This window comes from Accipiter gentilis, chromosome 3 (assembly GCF_929443795.1).
Source record: "Accipiter gentilis chromosome 3, bAccGen1.1, whole genome shotgun sequence".
Taxonomy (NCBI): Eukaryota; Metazoa; Chordata; class Aves; order Accipitriformes; family Accipitridae; genus Astur; species Astur gentilis.
Window position 1 is genome coordinate 41788997 of NC_064882.1, and position 17713 is coordinate 41806709.

General features: G+C 45.1%; 1 protein-coding gene across 3 annotated transcripts in view; it reads right to left on the bottom strand.

Annotated features, from left to right (window-relative positions):
* Positions 1-331: 331 nt before the first annotated feature.
* The window catches only part of FGFRL1 (fibroblast growth factor receptor like 1), a 179785-nt gene continuing 162403 nt past the window's right edge, over positions 332-17713 (bottom strand). For all 3 annotated transcript variants that reach the window (XM_049794477.1, XM_049794469.1, XM_049794462.1), the window contains 4 exons: positions 15256-15336; positions 9531-9815; positions 5057-5410; positions 332-2151 (listed from right to left, as the gene is read on the bottom strand). In XM_049794477.1, the coding sequence (XP_049650434.1) occupies positions 1742-2151; positions 5057-5410; positions 9531-9815; positions 15256-15336 (1130 nt within the window). In that variant the 3' untranslated portion in view covers positions 332-1741. The remainder of the gene's footprint in view (positions 2152-5056; positions 5411-9530; positions 9816-15255; positions 15337-17713) is intronic.

A 17713-nucleotide genomic window follows, 5' to 3' on the forward strand; every position in this document is an offset into this window, starting at 1 on the left:
CCTCCACCCCACCCCCCCACCCCCCAAAAAAGAAACAAACCCAAAAACATAGTGAAAGAGATTTCTCTGTGAGCAGAGAACTTTGCTACTGAAGATGACAAGGGGTCCATGAGAAGTGATCTGACCACTGCGGACCCCCACAGCCAGAATACAAATGGTGGAAAAGGTCAGCTTCTGATGGAAAGGATGGCACCAGCAGTACCTGAGGTGATGTTAGGAGATTACACGTGGCTAGTGTGAAAAGGCATGGAGATGACCTCCAGGTTAGGAGAAGTACAGTTGGTCACATGCTACATTGAGCATATTCTGAGCATGGCATCTATAGAACCTGAAAAAAAAAAATCTTTATTTTCTTTGATCAAAAATACGTATAGAAATGCCTGTTTTGAGGAAAATATCATACATTTTTTTCTTGTTTAACAAAATAAATTAAATATACATGACTTCTGTTTAAACTCTATATAGAATTACAAAGGTTTTATATTTGCAATTGGATTCATTTCCAGTCCATATAGGTATTTAATATGGTCCTTATTTATTTTCTCTTCTTTCTGTTTTGACTGTTGTTTGAACTGCAATAAAGTTGCGTCTTTTCCAAAATGTTATCTGAGGGGAGGGGACAACCACACACAATCTAGGTGAATATTTCTCAAATGCGTTTTTTCCTACAAGATTATTATTTCATTCTCTTTGTTTCTTACTCATTTTTCTAATGGTTTCATATATTTTGCATTGATGTAGAAAATCCAGTAGCTTGTCACTGTGAGCCATCAGAGAAGGACAGCGTATTTTTTCTTCCCCATCAGCAGTTCAATTATTATTATTATTAATTATTATTATTTCTTAAATATAAATATAAAGGTGTTCTGTACAATGTTCCTCTTTCCTTCTTTCCTTTTTCCTGGCAGTGGCACTGAGTCCTAGGACCAGGGGAGTAGAGCACTTGCGGTTTGTTCTGCAGAACACCCCATGGGAAACACGATGCCTTCAACTTGCAGAAATCGAACCAACCAGCTTCATTCGTGTTTCAGATCAAATGACCATGATTGAGAAGCATTCAGTGCTTCATGTTGTGAATAGAAAGTAGTTTTTCCGACCCTCCTGTGTTATTTTTTTCCCCGGAAGAGGTGAATTGGTTATGTCTCCTGGTGCTTTGGCACTAAACCTCAGGTACTTCAGAGCTCGAATCACTCAGAGCGGGACAGGTCTGGGGGCTTCCCACTGAAACAAGTGATGTGCAGCAGGCACGGGAACAGCAGTGCCCATCCAGAAAAGCATTACAGTCACCTCTTGCTCTTCTTGCTCCGTTTAGCAACACAAGGAAGGAGGTGGTGGCTCACATCCCTACGTCCTGTCTCACTCGTCGCCACCTTGATTAAAAAATCTGGAAGTCTCTGCTGTTGGAGATGGCTGCCTCTCTGCTGAGATTTGGAGTTCCTTCATTATTCCTCGGCTACATCCTGATTGCAATAATAAAAAACAAAAATCTCTTTTCTCTCTCTGTCTTTCTCTATTATATATATATTTATATAGATAGATATAGATATATACACATATATATATACACACATACACACACGCATATACAATTATATATATATGTATATATATATTTAAAATTATATATATAATCTTTTCTGTCTGCTTTGCCTATTGCTGGCAGTGTGAGCTGACTTGAAGCAGTCTCTTCTGAGGTACCACGAGGAAAAGCCCGAACGAGCTACTGTACACGGCCGCCCTCTTAGCACTGGTACTGAATGTGCTGGTGCTGATGGACTTTGCCTTCCACGTGTGAGTGGGTGTGGGTGTGGATGTCCGTGTAAATCTTTGGGTACATTTTGGATGCCATGGCCGGGGCGAGTGCAGGCCCTTGGGACAGTAAATGCTGCTGCTGGGCAACATATTCCTCATAGTTTATGGAGGAGATGCAGTCTTTGTCGGGGACCTGGGAGACGCAGATCCTGTCCCGGGGCTGCGGCCGGTGCACGGGGGCAGCAGCTGGAGGGGAGCAGGGTTTCTTCTTGGTCTGGCAAAGCCACAAGAGGATCGTCCCAAAAATGAAGACAGCTCCGGCAGGGATGCCGATGATCACGGGCCAGGGCAGGCTGCTGGCCGAGGAAGGGGGCACAGGTGCACTCGGAGGCTTGGGATCTGGACATTATGGGAGGGGAGAGAGAGAAAGAGTTAATTAAATGCAGGCAAAGTGGATTCAAAACAGATGTCACACTTGGGCTGGCTTTTGTACAGGCTGTCTGGCAACCCTGCCAGACCAAGTAACAAGGGAGAGATCAAGCCAGCACATGATGTTTGGTAACTGCTTTGCTTTTCAGTGCTCCTGGAAGGACAAGCAACTCATTTTCTCTGGTTTAGGGGTCAGGACAGGAGTCTTTGGGGGATTTTTTAACTTTCTTATCCAAGCTTTAATCGATGCACTAGAGCCAGCCTGAGAGAGTTTCCTAACCCCCTCACTCTGCAATGGAGTGGGCTTCGCTGCCCAGATTGGAGAACACCACACGGGACGTGTCAGTAATACCTCCATGTCAGCAGACCAGGAGGCACAATCGGGTGGTGCAGAGCCATGGCACGTTGCCCACTTGCCTCTACTAGGTGTAGCTGTGTCTGTGTGGGCTTAAGATGCTCTTTAGCATTCCTGTCTAGCTATACTGGAGCTACTCAGCCGTGCTCTGCCATGGCAGGCAGCATGAATGTGGTGGTTTGGAGGGGTTGTCTTTGAGTTTCTTGTGTGGCTGGAAGGAAGGCTGAAGGATGGGAAAAACATGAGCTGGTGTCCCCTCCTTGGCGCTCAAGCCATGGAGAACTGAAAGTTCACACGGCATTAGTGTGTCCAACTCCGTATGGCAAATCTCCACCAGTGTCCTTGGACGTGCCCTTGGCTTTCCAAGGGCAGCATATTCAGCTACTGGAGGAGATGAGATGCTTCAGACAGCATCTTTCACACCTACCTCCCCTTTCCCCTCTTTGCTGTTGGCAACCTGTATATCCCTGAGTGGCCAGTCCAGTTTCTCAGTCTGATTTCTTGATTTATAGACCCAAAAGGCGTCCTGGGGTAGGATCCTTGCTATCAAAATCCCCATCTAGATAGCTACCAGCTAGGATTTCCAAAGCCCTAAAAAATACCTAGGCACAGAATTCAGCTTGCAGGGTGACACGCAAGAAACTTTGAAAACCACAGGCTATTCCAATTGCCCAGTGAGTTATGTTCAAACATATATCACTTGACTTTCAAGCCAAACTTCTTTAAGACACTAATGTCTTTTTCTTTCCTTGACAAATAATCCCACTGCTAGTTTGAAATATTAAATATATACCATGTGGTCTCTTTGAAGTCAGAAGGACCTATTCTGTGTACCTCAATAGACAAAACTTTGATTCACCAACACTGGAAATTACAGAAAAATTTAGGCCGGAAGGGGAGTCTGGAGGTCATCTGGTCCAGCCCCCTGCTCAAAGCAAGACAGGATCAGAGAACTGACCCACCAGCTGACCACGAAAACAGCAGTCTTCGTGTTGGTTGGGAGAAACGAAAGTGTTTTTATATTCATCCATGCTGCTCTCTGGAGCTGTCTTTGTCAAATCTGGTAGGTTTACAGGCAAAATGGTGCTTTTCTAACTCATGGCCTTGCAACCACATCTTCGCCTCTGAGGGCAAGCTGGGTTCTCCTTCTCTGTCATTGCCAATAACAACAGGCCTGCAGGCTCTGGTTCTGGTATGAGGCCTCATTATAGTCCCATTTAAATCAATGGAAAGTCTCCCACTGATTTCAGTGGGAGCTGGATCAGACTCATAGTTCAGAAACTCCCAGAGGCTTTGAGTTATATACCACCCACGCAGCCTTTGCCTTGGGATTGACAGTCTTTCTAGTTGGAGTTTAGTCCTAAATCTAAGTGATGCAGAAGAAGACGCCAAGAGCATTCTCTTGCTTGGCAACCCGCTGTCAATATCTAAATTCAAGCTAGTGACTCTCGATGGCTGCTGAGATGCAGAGCTTTGGCAATCAGTGAGCAGAAGAAGCCATGCTGCCTTAGTTACAGCAGTCATAAGATTTTCCCCACTACCTACACAGAAAACCAGCCCTAACAGCCTGGGAGAGTTAATGATCTCTGTCTTTCACTGGTGTCTTGACTGGAGATGCCCCATTAGACCTGACAGCTAAAATGTTCTGCTATTGGCTCCAGCTCCTGCACTCTTAGCTGTGTTGGCCTTGTGGTGGTGAAGGGAAGAAAAAGCAGTTAGATTGATTTTTGTCATAAAACTGGTGGATCTGAAGCTAGATTCACATGGCAAGATGAGGCATAAAAGAAATGCCTTTTTCAATAACAAATATTTATCAGGGCAGAACTGTCCCGTCAGGAGGCAAAGGAGCAAATGGCAAAGCGAGGATGGTGTGTCTCAGACACACTTGATAGAGCCTCACTTGGACATGGCCACCAGCTCTGTGCCCTGAGGAGAGAAGGAAGCAGCTGCGAGCTTGGTACAAGGGTCCCCAGGGGATTATTGGGTAAGAATTTAACTAAATAATAATTCTCTCTTTCACACTCGTTCTTTTCCTTTCCTTGTGACCAGGACAATTTTTATTCTTCTCTTATTTTATGGACCTGTGTCATTGTTTCCTTTTACCAGCAAAAGCAATATAAAGAAGAGCAAGAGAAAGGAGAAAGTTGCAAACTGTGCTGCTATTCAGTTCCCTTCTCACATCCTGCACCTTATCACTGAAGTGATGTACCGCCTGCAACTGCAGTATCCTTTCCCAGTTCCTCTTCCATACAGGAGACGATCAGTCATTTTATTTCACCTTGCTGGAATCATTATCTTCCATGAAGGGAGAAAAGGAAACATCATCAAAAGGATTTCAGCAGGGGCTGATTTAAATCAGGGTTAATTTATTCCCTCATTCATTCTTATCAGAATTGGGCTAGCCTAAATCAGCACAGCATCACAGAGGGCCATGGAGCCCAATAGGCATCAGCAGTTGTATTAATAAATACCATGATGGAGACTGTTGGTTCAGATGAGGGGAAAAAAGGCATAACTCACCTGGCAGGACTGTGAGAAAAGCACTGCGAAAGCTGTAGCCCATGGTGTTTGCCCCTAGGCAAATGTACATCCCTGCATCCTCTTCCTTGGCTCGAGTAATCATCAGTTTGTTCAAGTAGGAACCATCAGGACGGGACCAGACCTCCCCTGTGGGCAGTACAACAAACTTCTGTCCCCCGACGTCAATGGTTGAGTTGTACTTGCTCTCCGTGCCATACTCGACCCTTTTCAGCCACTGGATGACGGGTTTGACATCGCTGCGGACTTTGCACTGGAAGGATGTGGTCCCACCGTAGTCTACCGTCGTGTTGACAGGGTGCGTCCCTGTCAGGATGGGCTTGGACCTCGTCCTCTCTGCACACAAACACAGGGAGCTCAATGGAAAAAGGTGTTTGCCAATCTCATTAATTTGTGATTGCAGAAACATAGGAAAAAGGCGTAGGAGGGTTGCAAAATAATTGTCTAGTCCAACTCCCTACCCCAAGGCAGGCTGAGATTTCTCCAGACCTCTCCTGATATAAATTTGCCCAGCCTCTGCCAAAGCCTCTAATGGTAGATGCTCTCCAGTCTCTCCAGACAACTCCTCCATTGTCTGAGGTCTTTTCTCATGCTCGGTCTGAATCTTCCTGTTTCTAACAAGGAAGTCACTTACTCTATGTGCATCAGACCTGGAGAAAAGTCTGCTTTCCCTCTTAGACCTTATATTTTGGAAGAGTTTCTTCAGCCCTCTCTTCTGTACACTGAATAACTCTCCTAACTGATAAGCAAACAGGGACTGAAGAATCTCCTGTAGAAGGTTTTTCTGGTTTTGCTGTGTTTCTGCTCTCTCAGGTCACTCATGAAGCATTTATATTTGGATACCCAGTTTGTGGATACCCACCACACAAGTCAGATCTGGCCTTTCTGCTCCTTGGCAAGTATTGTAAATCCAGTCTGGACTACTGAATTTCCCCATTCCCTTGCTGTACGCTGCAGCTATGAGATGACAAAAGGGGCCATCCTTCCTTGTACTCCCACTTATCCCCATGTCTCAGGGACCATATCACAGAATAATGGGATCTTAATGATGTACCTTGACCTACAGGGTCAGAGGCTGCAGTGATCTTTCTTGAGTCTTGACCAGAGGAAGATAAATGGCCTGATACTAGCCCCAAAGTCCAAAACCCATTTCAGGATTAAATTTTGGTAATAGAATAGTTCTGAACACAAATGAAGTGGACTATTTCACTGTAAACATTCACTTGATATTGTCCCTGATGATGTCTTACCAATGTTTATAACTATCTGAAAGGAGGGTGTAAAGAAGATGAAGCCAGACTTTTTTCAGTGGTGCCCAGTGACACGACCAGAGGCAATGGGCACAAACAGAAACACAGGAGGATCTAAACATCAGGAAACACTTTTTTTACTGTGAGGGTGTCTGAGCACTGTCACAGGTTGCCCAGAGAGGTTGTGGCATCTCCGTCCTTGGTGATATTCAAAAGCCATCTGGACATGATCCAGGGCAACCAGATCTAGGTAACCCTCCTTCAGCAGGGGAGGTTGGACCAGATGACCTCCAGAGGTCCCTTATAACCTCAGCCATTCTGTGATACTGTGATGCTGTGTCTTTTACCACCATGTCTGGTAGGGTGCAATTTACAGGTGAATGTGACAGAACCTTATGTATTCTCAGACACATCAGTTTTTTACCAGTTATTTACAAGTACATATCTATTGAGAGTCCACACCAGAACCACTGTGGCTACCCCCAGTATGGGGACAGTGAGGGGCAGCAAAAGACATGTTTCTTCTCCTTTCGTCTTCCCAAATGTTCCCTAAAGACAGGCAAAAGTGGTTGGGAAAAGGCCCCTTCTTTCACGGACCAGTGGCAGGCTGTGGATATTGTCTCATCTTTTGTCTGGGAGTCCTTCAGGAGCTCTTTGTCATCTCTGTTGCTGGGCCTGGTAGCTGTCCATGGGGACTAAACTCTACTGAAAGTCATCCCATGCCATGTCATCCACTTCTGAGGGAGATGAGACCACAGGCACTACTGGTGAGGAAGATCTTCTCTTCATCCTCACCTCCCTGCTTTCATTATTTCTCTCTTCAGTCTAATCGTCCCCACACTCGCTATGGAACAAATTTTTGTGGAGGAAGAGCTCAGAAGGCTTTTGCTTTTCTAGTCAATAACAAAATCTCCACTGTCACACAATTTTTTTTTGCCTCAAGTCTCAGCTGATAAAGGAAACAGGCTGCCCAGGGAAGTGGTTGAGTCACCATCCCTGGAGGTATTGAAAAAGCACGTAGACAAGGCACTTCAGGACATGGTTTAGTGGGCATGGTTGGTGGCTGGACTCAATGATCTTAAAGGTCTTTTCCAACCTAAATGATTATATGATTCTATGAAACAAGATGGTAGGAAAGGAAATCAAACACAAGAGGTTCACAAGACCATCCTTCCTGGCATGATCATAAGCCTTAGGTTGTGTCAACATCACATAAAGTCAAAGGAAAAATATATCCCTCATTCTGAGGAATGTTTGGATTGTTTTTAGTGCTAGCATCAGAGAAATCAGTCACAGTTTCCAGACAAGGATGTACTGCAAACCTCTATCCTAGGTACAGAGAGAAATTACGGTATCACAGTGGGTGGTAACTGCTGGCAATCATCAACTGCTTTTGATGGAAAACACTGTTGGATTGAGCATGTAACAAAACAGCTCCCACCAGCACTGGCTTTGGGGTGACAGGAAGGAGCAATGGACCCTCTTTCAAAAACTCAAGATGCTTTCAATAATGAGGGCTCTAAAGATGTGCTTGGGAAACAAAAATACCACACTGGTCCCTATAGGCTTTGCCTTGGGACTATGAGCGGGAATCACAGCTGGGGAGACCGCGACTCAGATAAGCAGGACTTAGGAGTGGAGGCTCGGGGGGGGAAAGAAAGGAGGAAATTGAATAAAACCTATAATGCTCCATAGAATGATGTTAAAAATAGAAAGATGTCTGAAAACTGCTTAATGCCCTTATCTCCTTGACTCTGGTTCCAGCTTTGGTTACTGTTTTCACTCCTAGCCAACAAAAGCTAATGAAAACAAAGGTTACATACATCTTTAAGTTGATAAAAACCAAGATAAACAGGGACACAGAAAGAGGTTTGTTCCTGGTGCTGTCTGGTTTTGATGAAGTGAAAATGCCACAGCTGCCATTAGGATGGGGCTTGATTCATTTCCCTGTCTCTGCTCCTGGTTTTAGTGTAAACACATGTTTTTACTGTCTCCACACAGCTGCATCTTTATCAATCCCAGATGTCCAGCAGGTTTGTGCTTTCGGAGCCCAACAGAGCTCCCCACATGTGCTTTTAATTCCTGTGATTCTAGAGAAAGGACTTATCAGAGAACAGATCTTTACCTTTAAGAACAATCTTTCACACTGGGATAAACTTTCTCATGCTAAAATGTATGCACAAACAACATGCTTTCCATGTGGCTGGAAATAGCCCTCCATGCCCTTGCTCCTCATTAATGAAGGCTATTCAATCTTCCTTGCACTCACCTCATCTTCTCCACTTTTTTGAGTTGGCTGCTCTGTAATCATTTCCATGACAACTTATGACGATGTCATAGACAAAGCACAATGATTTAAGAATAAGAGCTCTTCTCTGGTAGACTTAGGTAGGATTTTAGTATAATTATCTTCAGTAATAATAGGGGAAACAGGAGATTAGAGACCAAGAATCAGAATAGCTAGATAGTAAAAAGAGCAATTTACCCCACCACAATGCAGGGTAATCCCCCACAGCTCATCTTCTAAAGGTTGAATCTCTAAAGCTATGTAGGCATCTAAAGATACAGACAGGACCCTAGTGGGATTTTTTTCTCTTTTTAGTATCTCATTTGTACCCATCTGAACCTTTAGCTGGCAAAATGTTTTTTAAAATCTGGCCCTAAAGCCTTGTGTGGTTAATCACTCTAGTCATAAGATTCCTGCTGATTCCCTTGGGAGACTTCTCTAATGAAGTGGGCCTCCTATTACAGCTATCTAGACTAAATTTTCAATTGATTGGTTTCACCCTATTATCACTCTGATACAGTAATCTGGGCCATCCTAATTATTTCTACCCCTCCTTTATGGTACAAGAAAAAGCTTTCTCAGTTCTCAGTCTGTCCTTGAATTGGGTCTGTTGGTAGTGTAAGATTGAACTGGGCAATGGTGAACTTTTACCATGCAGGTGCCCTTAGAGATGACTTTCCCAAGCATCTCTCCTCATTTCAGCTAATAAATTGTATTGTTGCTACTCTGTCTTGGCCAGGTGTTAGGTTTATTCTAGAGTTTCAGTAATGTTTTCTCTGCTTCTGCTGATGTTTTTAACACTTCCCCATTTCTGTGTCCAGCTATCAGCACTGCACACTTGCCATCACACTCTCTTTACTCAGCCAGCCCCCTTCTCAAAGCTCCCTCCCTGCCTTTCCACCCCAGAGGCTGCACTTACGGATTACTTCAACTTTGTATGTTGCATTGATTTCTCCGACTTTGTTAAACACTCGGCAGGTGTATTTCCCGCTATCCTCTGGCTTCAGGTTCTTCAGGTTCAGCGTCCACTTCTTCTTCTTGTTCTCCCCAATCTCTTGGGGCGTGAGGGGCTTATTGTCCTTCAGCCACGTGATGTCAGGCCGTGGGTTCCCGCTGGCCACACACTTCAGGCGGATGGAGCTGCCGACAGGACGGGCGATCACTCTCCGTCTCATCTTGGCAGGTTGCGTGAACCTGGGCCGGGCTGCAAAAGGCATGAAGAATTGACTGTGGTGAGCAAAGGACTTGCAAAGAAGAATACTGCTGTCAAATGTTACGGCCAAATCTGCTTGAGATGCACCCGGCAGCCCCATGCGTACAAGTGTATCGTTCTCTCTCATATCAGCTCAAAGTGATTTCCTTAGAAATGAGACACTACCCAGCCTGATGCATTTGAATGTCTACTGGACTGCTATGGCCACCACATTAGCCTTCTGCACAGCACAAACCTGGAATTTCTCAGTGTCCATAAGGCAACTGCGTCAGACAATCTCACAAAATAATACCAAAATCACGCTATTGTAGCTGAAGGCAAAATGCGGCCGCATAATCACATTATAATTGTTACCATATTCCATGCCACAAATGCAAGCCCTTAGCCAAGACCAAAGCAAAAACCTCAGATTCCTGTCAGGCTGACCATTTTCTCAATCTTTTGCTGGTCACTTGAAGCTTCATTTTCTGAAGATCTTTTGCCCCTTAGTTCTCACTGGCTTTAATGGGACTTAAGAAGAGTCAACGTCTTTTCAATATGTAGAAAAGCCTTAGAAGTGTACCAGGGTTTTGCACATTGATCTGAACTTAAATGTATGCAATTCATTCAACATTAATTTATGAAGCACTCACGATGAAAGACCCAAAGAAGCAAACAAGCAAAGGGAAAGACCCGATAAAAAAACCCTTGAGTTTGTTATTAGAAGATACCTCATGCCAGTCCATCCCAAAAAATGGAGAAGCTGAAGCAATAGCTGCTGGTGGACAGAATCATGGGTTAAGATAGTCACCTTGTCTTAGCAAGGAAATTATCAATATTTCTAACAGCAGTAACAAGAACACTAGAGAAATGCAAGGTGCCCACCTGGCAAAATCTAAAACTTACACCCTCAACTGCATCTAACTTTAATTCAGATTACATCAGAATTCCAGAGGGAAAAGAGGTAGCACCTTTATACCCTAGTAGCTTTACTGACATTGCAGAGAGTTTTCCTGTAAAGTCATGAATCGGTCTAACTAACCAATAGAAAGGAAAAGATCTTTGCAAAAACTTTTAAGACAGTTGAAACAATAGAAAATGATCTGTTGCAAGGCAACAGCTTGTCTAACAGTATCCTGCAATGAAGAATTCAAAAGAAATTACAAATTTCTCACAGTTACTTTTAATTATGCAATGCCAGTCCAGGGGCACTTCTAACTGCAGTCTCCTGCTGAGATTAACACCAGTCCTGACTCCCACTTGGCACTCTCCCCCCACGTCCAAAATACTCCTGCCAAATTCACCTGTCGTCTTTCTTTATTTTGGCAAAGTCAGTTTCTCCTCCGAGTCCATTCAGCATTTCCATAACAGGTTTCTTCCCCTGCTTTTAAACCCTGTTTCTTCCCTACCATGATCTCACTCTTCAGCCCCATAGGGCAGTCACCCTGCATTTTTGCACTCCCCCGGTAAATCCTCCCTGATTTTTTCTTGGGAAATAAAAGAAATAGGTAATGAGTAGCCTGCTCTGTGGCACACTGGGTTGAATTATGCCCATCAGCCATTGGCCTTCACCAACAGCAACTGGAAAGCCACAACCTCCGTAGCATATAACACACCAAAGCAAGCTGAGAACATTGTGCTTCAGGTATCAGGGAAGTTAGCTATCGGACAGCAGGGTGGGACTCTATACTAGAGAGCCAGCCCTGCTGCCAGGGCTGAGGACCAGAAGCTCGGGGATGTGCATTATAGTGGACCTTTGCTGGATGGAGGAGGTCGCAGACCTCCTCCCTCCAAGCACTGGGGACTGGCAGCCATTGTCATCCGAGGACTGTGAACGTATCCCTTAGTCCTCATCCCGCTGCGGCCTTGCCCAACATCCCTCCCTCTCAGAAGAAGACATTTTGGCATACCCTTTGGCATACCCCTCTCTTGACAGTCCTTTTCTGTAGGGGAAACCATCTGCCTCCACAGCCTTCCTTTGCCCCCCATGGCTGTCATTTTGGGTCTCAGCCATTTCATGTTATTTCAAACTCCTGCTCAGAAATGCTTTACTCTCCGTACAGAGGCTTTCATGTGTAATCTAATGAACCGGAGCAACTCTGACACCGAAAGTCTTGCCGTGACAGCTGAGCAGCAAGTGTGACATACTAACCCACTCCACAGGTCGTGGTGTGTAAATTGCTGGGTATTCCCTTGGGGGTCTGCTGCAAGAGGAGGCTGCCTCCTAGCAAAAACAATCACCCTCCCAGAGAGACAATTAACCCTGTCAGAGCTGCACGTTGTGAGCAATGACATGCCGAAGTTTAAGTCTGAGACGAGGGAGACATGCTGATAAGGGCTGTCATTGTGGAAATTGAGTCAATGTCTGCAAGGTGCATGGAGAGGTTAAGAACCAGCCGTGAAATGTGTCTAAACAGTTATCCTCTAATATAGCAGTACTTTACTCCGAGACCAGCAACCAGGTCCGGGTGGGGGTAGATACTTGCCGGATGGGATTCCTGGGCTGGGACTAACATAGGAAAGAGCAGGTTGGAGACAGGACGGTCACATTGCCCATGCAGAGCGAACAGTCAAGTGGGTGACTCTAGGGTCTCACCTTCCCTTACCTCTTCGCTGCCTTCACAGCAATATTTCAGAAGGACTTGGTGGTGTCCCTGCCCATGACGGGCACTGCAAGACAGAAACTCTTTCTTCCCCCAAAAGCAGGACTATAACGTTTCTCATTTTCCTCCCACTGCGACTCCCATGAACCTGTTAGGAGTTTTGCATTCAATCCTCATACATTGTTGCCCAGATACATACTAAACTACAGGTAAAGCTAAACTTCTTTGGCTCTTTCTGTCTGTCTTTCTTCTTCTGTTTAAAGAAGGTTAAGTGATTATGTGGTCTCAAAAGCTACTCCAGGCTGTGTGCAATATGCTGAAACCAGATCCCATTTACAGAGTCCTGAATGTTTCCTTGACAAAAGTCTGAATTGAACAAGTTTAGAAAAGCCAGTTAACAAAAAAGGAGAGACACACACACACAAGAGAGAAAAAGAGACCCAGCAAGCACAAAGGAGAAAGAGGGAGAAGCAGCAGTGTGAGAGAGGCAGAAAACGTCTCTTTTGAGTTGGTGCTAGTAAATGTCTGTCCCCAAATCTGTACCATTTACAGAAGTTTTGCTTGTTGGAGTGCCAGTGAAGGCCATTACAAAGTCTCTCTGTGTTATTTATACTTCACATGCTTGTTCTCCACATCACTTGGCATTTGCTTCATAAACATGAACCACACATTTGTACAGTATAAATTATGCCACACACAAGAGCAAGGGAAAACACAAGTGGATGGGGACAAAGAGACAGTGTTGTGTACGGGTTCCTTGCTGAAATGCTGTTTACCATGAAGATTTATTCAAGCTAATGAAAATTAAATGAAACAGAAGGCTGTTGGCACAAAGACATGGGAAGGAATTCAGCGGTCTCCTCTCCCTGTGGGACACCTCGAGGTCCATGGATTAGCCCCAGAGGCTCCTGTCAGAAGTTGCTCATACGAAGTGAGGTGGTTAGCTAGAACATGTAGTCTGCTGTGATCCACCACAATTACCTCCACATAGTGATGGTCAGTACCACTTCAAGCTTTCATAATACTTATACTAAAAAGTGTCATGATACAACTAAGTATTGAAATACTTTCAATTACTCTGGATAAGAGCTCAGTCAGTTGTGGGAAGATGCGGATGGGGGTATCTATCTTTCCCCACAGAAGCTCCCTGCTCTTGAAGGGGGCAGGACCTCTCCCCATCGATACCACTTAATGATGGCAGTTGGAAAGCAAAGTGGAGCTTTTTTTTTTTTACCATACCTCTTCTCTCCCATTTCTCTAGGGCCCAGGACTCTGCAAAAAAGAACTGCTCCTTCACCCATCATCCTCCAGAGACCCACAGACGTACAGTGACCCTCCCTGCACACCAGCTCACACCAGCAATTTGCTGGTGAACACGGCTGGATGGAAAAGTCTTGGAGGGGTGTGCGGCCTACCCCAGCCATTTCCCTGCTTGGGGAGAGGAGACAGGAGGGAGGGAAAGGGGAAAAAACAGAGGTGCAGGAAAACTCTGCAGCACAAAGAAGGACTGGGCCAGGGCAGTACAGAGTAAGACACAATCTGAGATTGTCAATGCCTAATAATTTTAGTAGTGCTTACATCTTTTTTCATAATATTATTGTTGTATTGATCCATCATCCACCAGCTCTACCAGGAGCACACCTGCCATGGCATTCAATGTCTGCTCCTATCTACACCCAGGTAATGAAGTGTGGAGAGATGGCAGTTTTTCTTGCTAGCTGCTGAATCCCTCCTGAAGGACTCCTGATCTGTAGTTTATCTAAGCCACCCTTTCTCTAGCTCCAAAACATTGTTGTCCTTTTCCAGAATGAGTGGAGGTTACCTTCCTCTCCCAGAGCAAGCTCAGTCTCAGCCGAATCTGTAATTTAAGGCTATTATGGCACTGTCTCCTCCAGGTGTGTCCTGGACTACACCACAGCACACCACATCCCTCGTTTGTCAGCTCCTGAAGAAAACTGGCCTCAGCTCAAGTGATGGGGACTCATACGGTGAAAGCTTGACAGGTTCCACCCCTACCATTGCTATGAGGTTACTCCCTGGCCACAAATGTGGTACAAAGCCATCTCTGTATTATAAAATTAAAAGGAGGGATGTGCTACAAGAGCAAAATGGAAATGCTGTGCTTCATTCCCTCGAGGTCATAAACTCACATAACACTCCTGTCAGTAATGGCCAAAAGATGTTTGGCATCAGCCTGACAACTTATTGTCCTTCAAGGAGTGCTTGGACCAAACTTTGGACCGGCAAGTCTTGCGGTGATTCAGAACCTGTTCCAAGTGAGATTTTAGCAGTTCCCCAAAGCTCTGCAACAGCATCAAAATCCTATGCTTGAACAGTCCAGGGCTTAGAGAAGTTCATGCAGGTGTCTAAAAGAGAGGGTAAGCTTAAAAAATACTCAGTTTTGGCCTAATGCTAATTCTCCCGAAGTGAAGTCAGACCTCCCATTTGCCCTCAGTGGGAGCAGTGTTATGTTGGCACTGAAAGCTTTTGGAAATATTGCTGTAAAAGTCAATATGCCTTTTATAGAGAGTCTATGAAAGCTATAATAGCTGCACATGCAAAAGAAAGTCACTGCCCAGAAAAACAAATGCAAGGGAGAACCATGCTGGGGTATATGGCAGGGGGCCCTAGAGCGGACCACGGGCTGCATTTTGCAGAAGGACCCTTGGATGGGATCCATTCACACCGACATGTTCAGCTGACATTCTGTTTATTATTTGACCATCTGTAGGGAGAACTCTCTCCAGTCACTCTGCCTTTCCTTTCTGTCAGCAACTGAGAAACGTGCCGCGTGAACAGCACTGAACCAAGAACTGAGGAAACCCAAAAAAACAAACACTGCTCCTTACCCCATTGCTTCCCAGAATGATCTTCGTATTCTCCATTGGAGCCTTCAGGTACTTGGCTATCCTTTCCTGAGCTGGCATCATCTGCAAAAGAAAGGAAAGGGAAGATGTTAAGAAGGTCTCCTGCAGCGCAGCAGTACGATAACAAGAGTTTGCATTTCCTCCTGGAGGCACCATACAGCTGAAACACACTCAGCATACATTTGGCATCCACATCCTGGCTCTTACAGCCTGGCCAGTTTAATGAACAATTTAGTTTGCTGCTTTATGAGCTTTTCGGCAGGCTACCAAAGCAATGGGAGATTAATCAATGTTTCCATTTATAGCTGACAAAAGCCTCTTTGTTTATGTTTACAGGTTGCTGTTCCCTAGGAGAAGCTGATCTGTTGTACCTTCTATGCAAATAAAGGTATAAATCAAAATTACAGATAATTAAACCTAGGAGGTGGGGGAAGACTTATGTGATCAGTCACACAGAGCACAAGCAGTGGAATTTGGGCCACTAATTTGCCTTTCAGCTTCCACACAAAATCAGGAAAGCAAGTAGGTCTGGGGTCAAATGAGCCCTCGAAGGATGCTGAATGCAAAGCCATGGCTGGAAGCAATATTGAATTGAAAAGCTGTTTGTGTTTGTTGGTTTTTTTTTAATTAAGTCCACCCATCCACCCATATTGACAGCACACCACTTTGTCCATTATCACTATAGTTGTCTATACCGCAGCATCAAGGACTCAACTCTGTGCCCTGTACCACTAGGAGAAATAGAAATCACCAGAAGGTGAAACCCCCTCCTCCAGCAGCTCCCACCTCAAATTGCTGCTGTGATATGGCCACCTCCAAGGTCTCCATGTGGGCTGAGGGAGCAGGAGAATGCCCTCAGCCTCCTTCTGCAACGTGGGTGATGCTGGTGGCCTCACGCCTCTGCAGTGCCCAGATGTGATTTTTTTTCTTCCTCTAGTAACAGCCCAAGTTCTATTGCACAAGCGCTCAGCTCAGAGCATCCTCTTACAGCAATGCATCACACCAGGAGGGAGGTCCACCTGAGGGACTTTGGGCACCTATGGGTGATGGCACAGTAAAGTATGGCTCTTCCAAGGCTACTTCTGTGCTTTACAGGTGGCACAGACCCATACGGCAGCTGGACTTGAGGTGAAGATCTTGATCAAGAGTTATTCAGCTTCTAGCTAAAGTGCACTGAAGCGTGTGAAGTTTTATTTTCAGGGAGAGGTCAGATGAAGGCTGGGAATAAGTTCACCTCAATAAGGAACTGCTCTGCAATGGTGTTAAAAAAAAAATAAAAATCAACAGAAGTGGAAACATCTGACCTACGGAATGAATCCCTCCAATGCCCAACTCCTAAAACCCGTAAGAAAAAGGTCTCATGAGCAAAAGAAAGGAAATTTCTTTCTGTAATCTCTGTGGCAGAGGGGAAAAACTTATCTCAGTTTATACATGAGCATGCCCCCCAGAAAATGTACAAATAGTAGAACTCCTGTTTACAGTTGTTTTAGAAGCTGGGTTGTGCTTAAACAGTGTTTAGTGCCTAAACTTGTGTGCAGTCTTTGTGCGAGAAGAATGTATGTTTAACCCCATCCTCACCCCAGTTTCCGCTATTTTAGAAAATCATCCCGTCTCTTCAGCGTGGGGCATTTTATGCCGACACATGCTCCGCTCTCGTTTGCCACTGTCCCTTAAGCAGAGAGGCTGCAATTGCCATATGGGTCTGTCCCCCCTCACCCCTGCCAGATTCTTCTCTTCTCCTTGTGGTTACTTCAGCACAGTTTGCCCTGGAGGTATGTACAGCTGTCACTTCGAGGGGAAAAGAAAACTTTCAGGGCAGCAGCATGCCGTGCTCTTACTTCAGCAGCTCACTCCAGCTGACTGCCCCTTCCCACCTCCCTTTCACACTCCATCCATCGCTGGAAACCCAGAGGCTTTCCCGGGTGCCCCGGCCAGCTCCCAGCCCAAACCACAGGGAACCAGTGGGAAACACGGTCCCGCTCAGGAAACATCAAGTCTCGCGCAGTGCCGTGAGTGCAAATGCACCCTCTGGGCTCCGTCGAGGCTGGCCCACAGCCTGTGTTACAGAGGAGGCGAGTAATCCTTGTGCTGCATTTTGCAAATATATTTTTACAATCTTGGCAAACTGAATGCAGGGAATACAAATATACCCATTATATATGATGGCTTGCATATGACAGATTGTCTCCTTTCAGTCAAAATACTGAATCGATTATCTTCTGGCACTTGTACAATTTTTCATATAAATATCAGTAGTGGTACGAATGAAATCTTGGATACTGTCTGACAGAGAACTTAGTAAATCCCTAGGCACAATTAGAAAAATGTATTGGGTAACAGAGAAGAAAGAAAAACTGTGGTCAGAGATGTAGGATTCCTGCCCATTGTTAACTGCTGAATATTTTAAAAGTGGTTAAGACGTTTAAGTGGCGATGTTCTG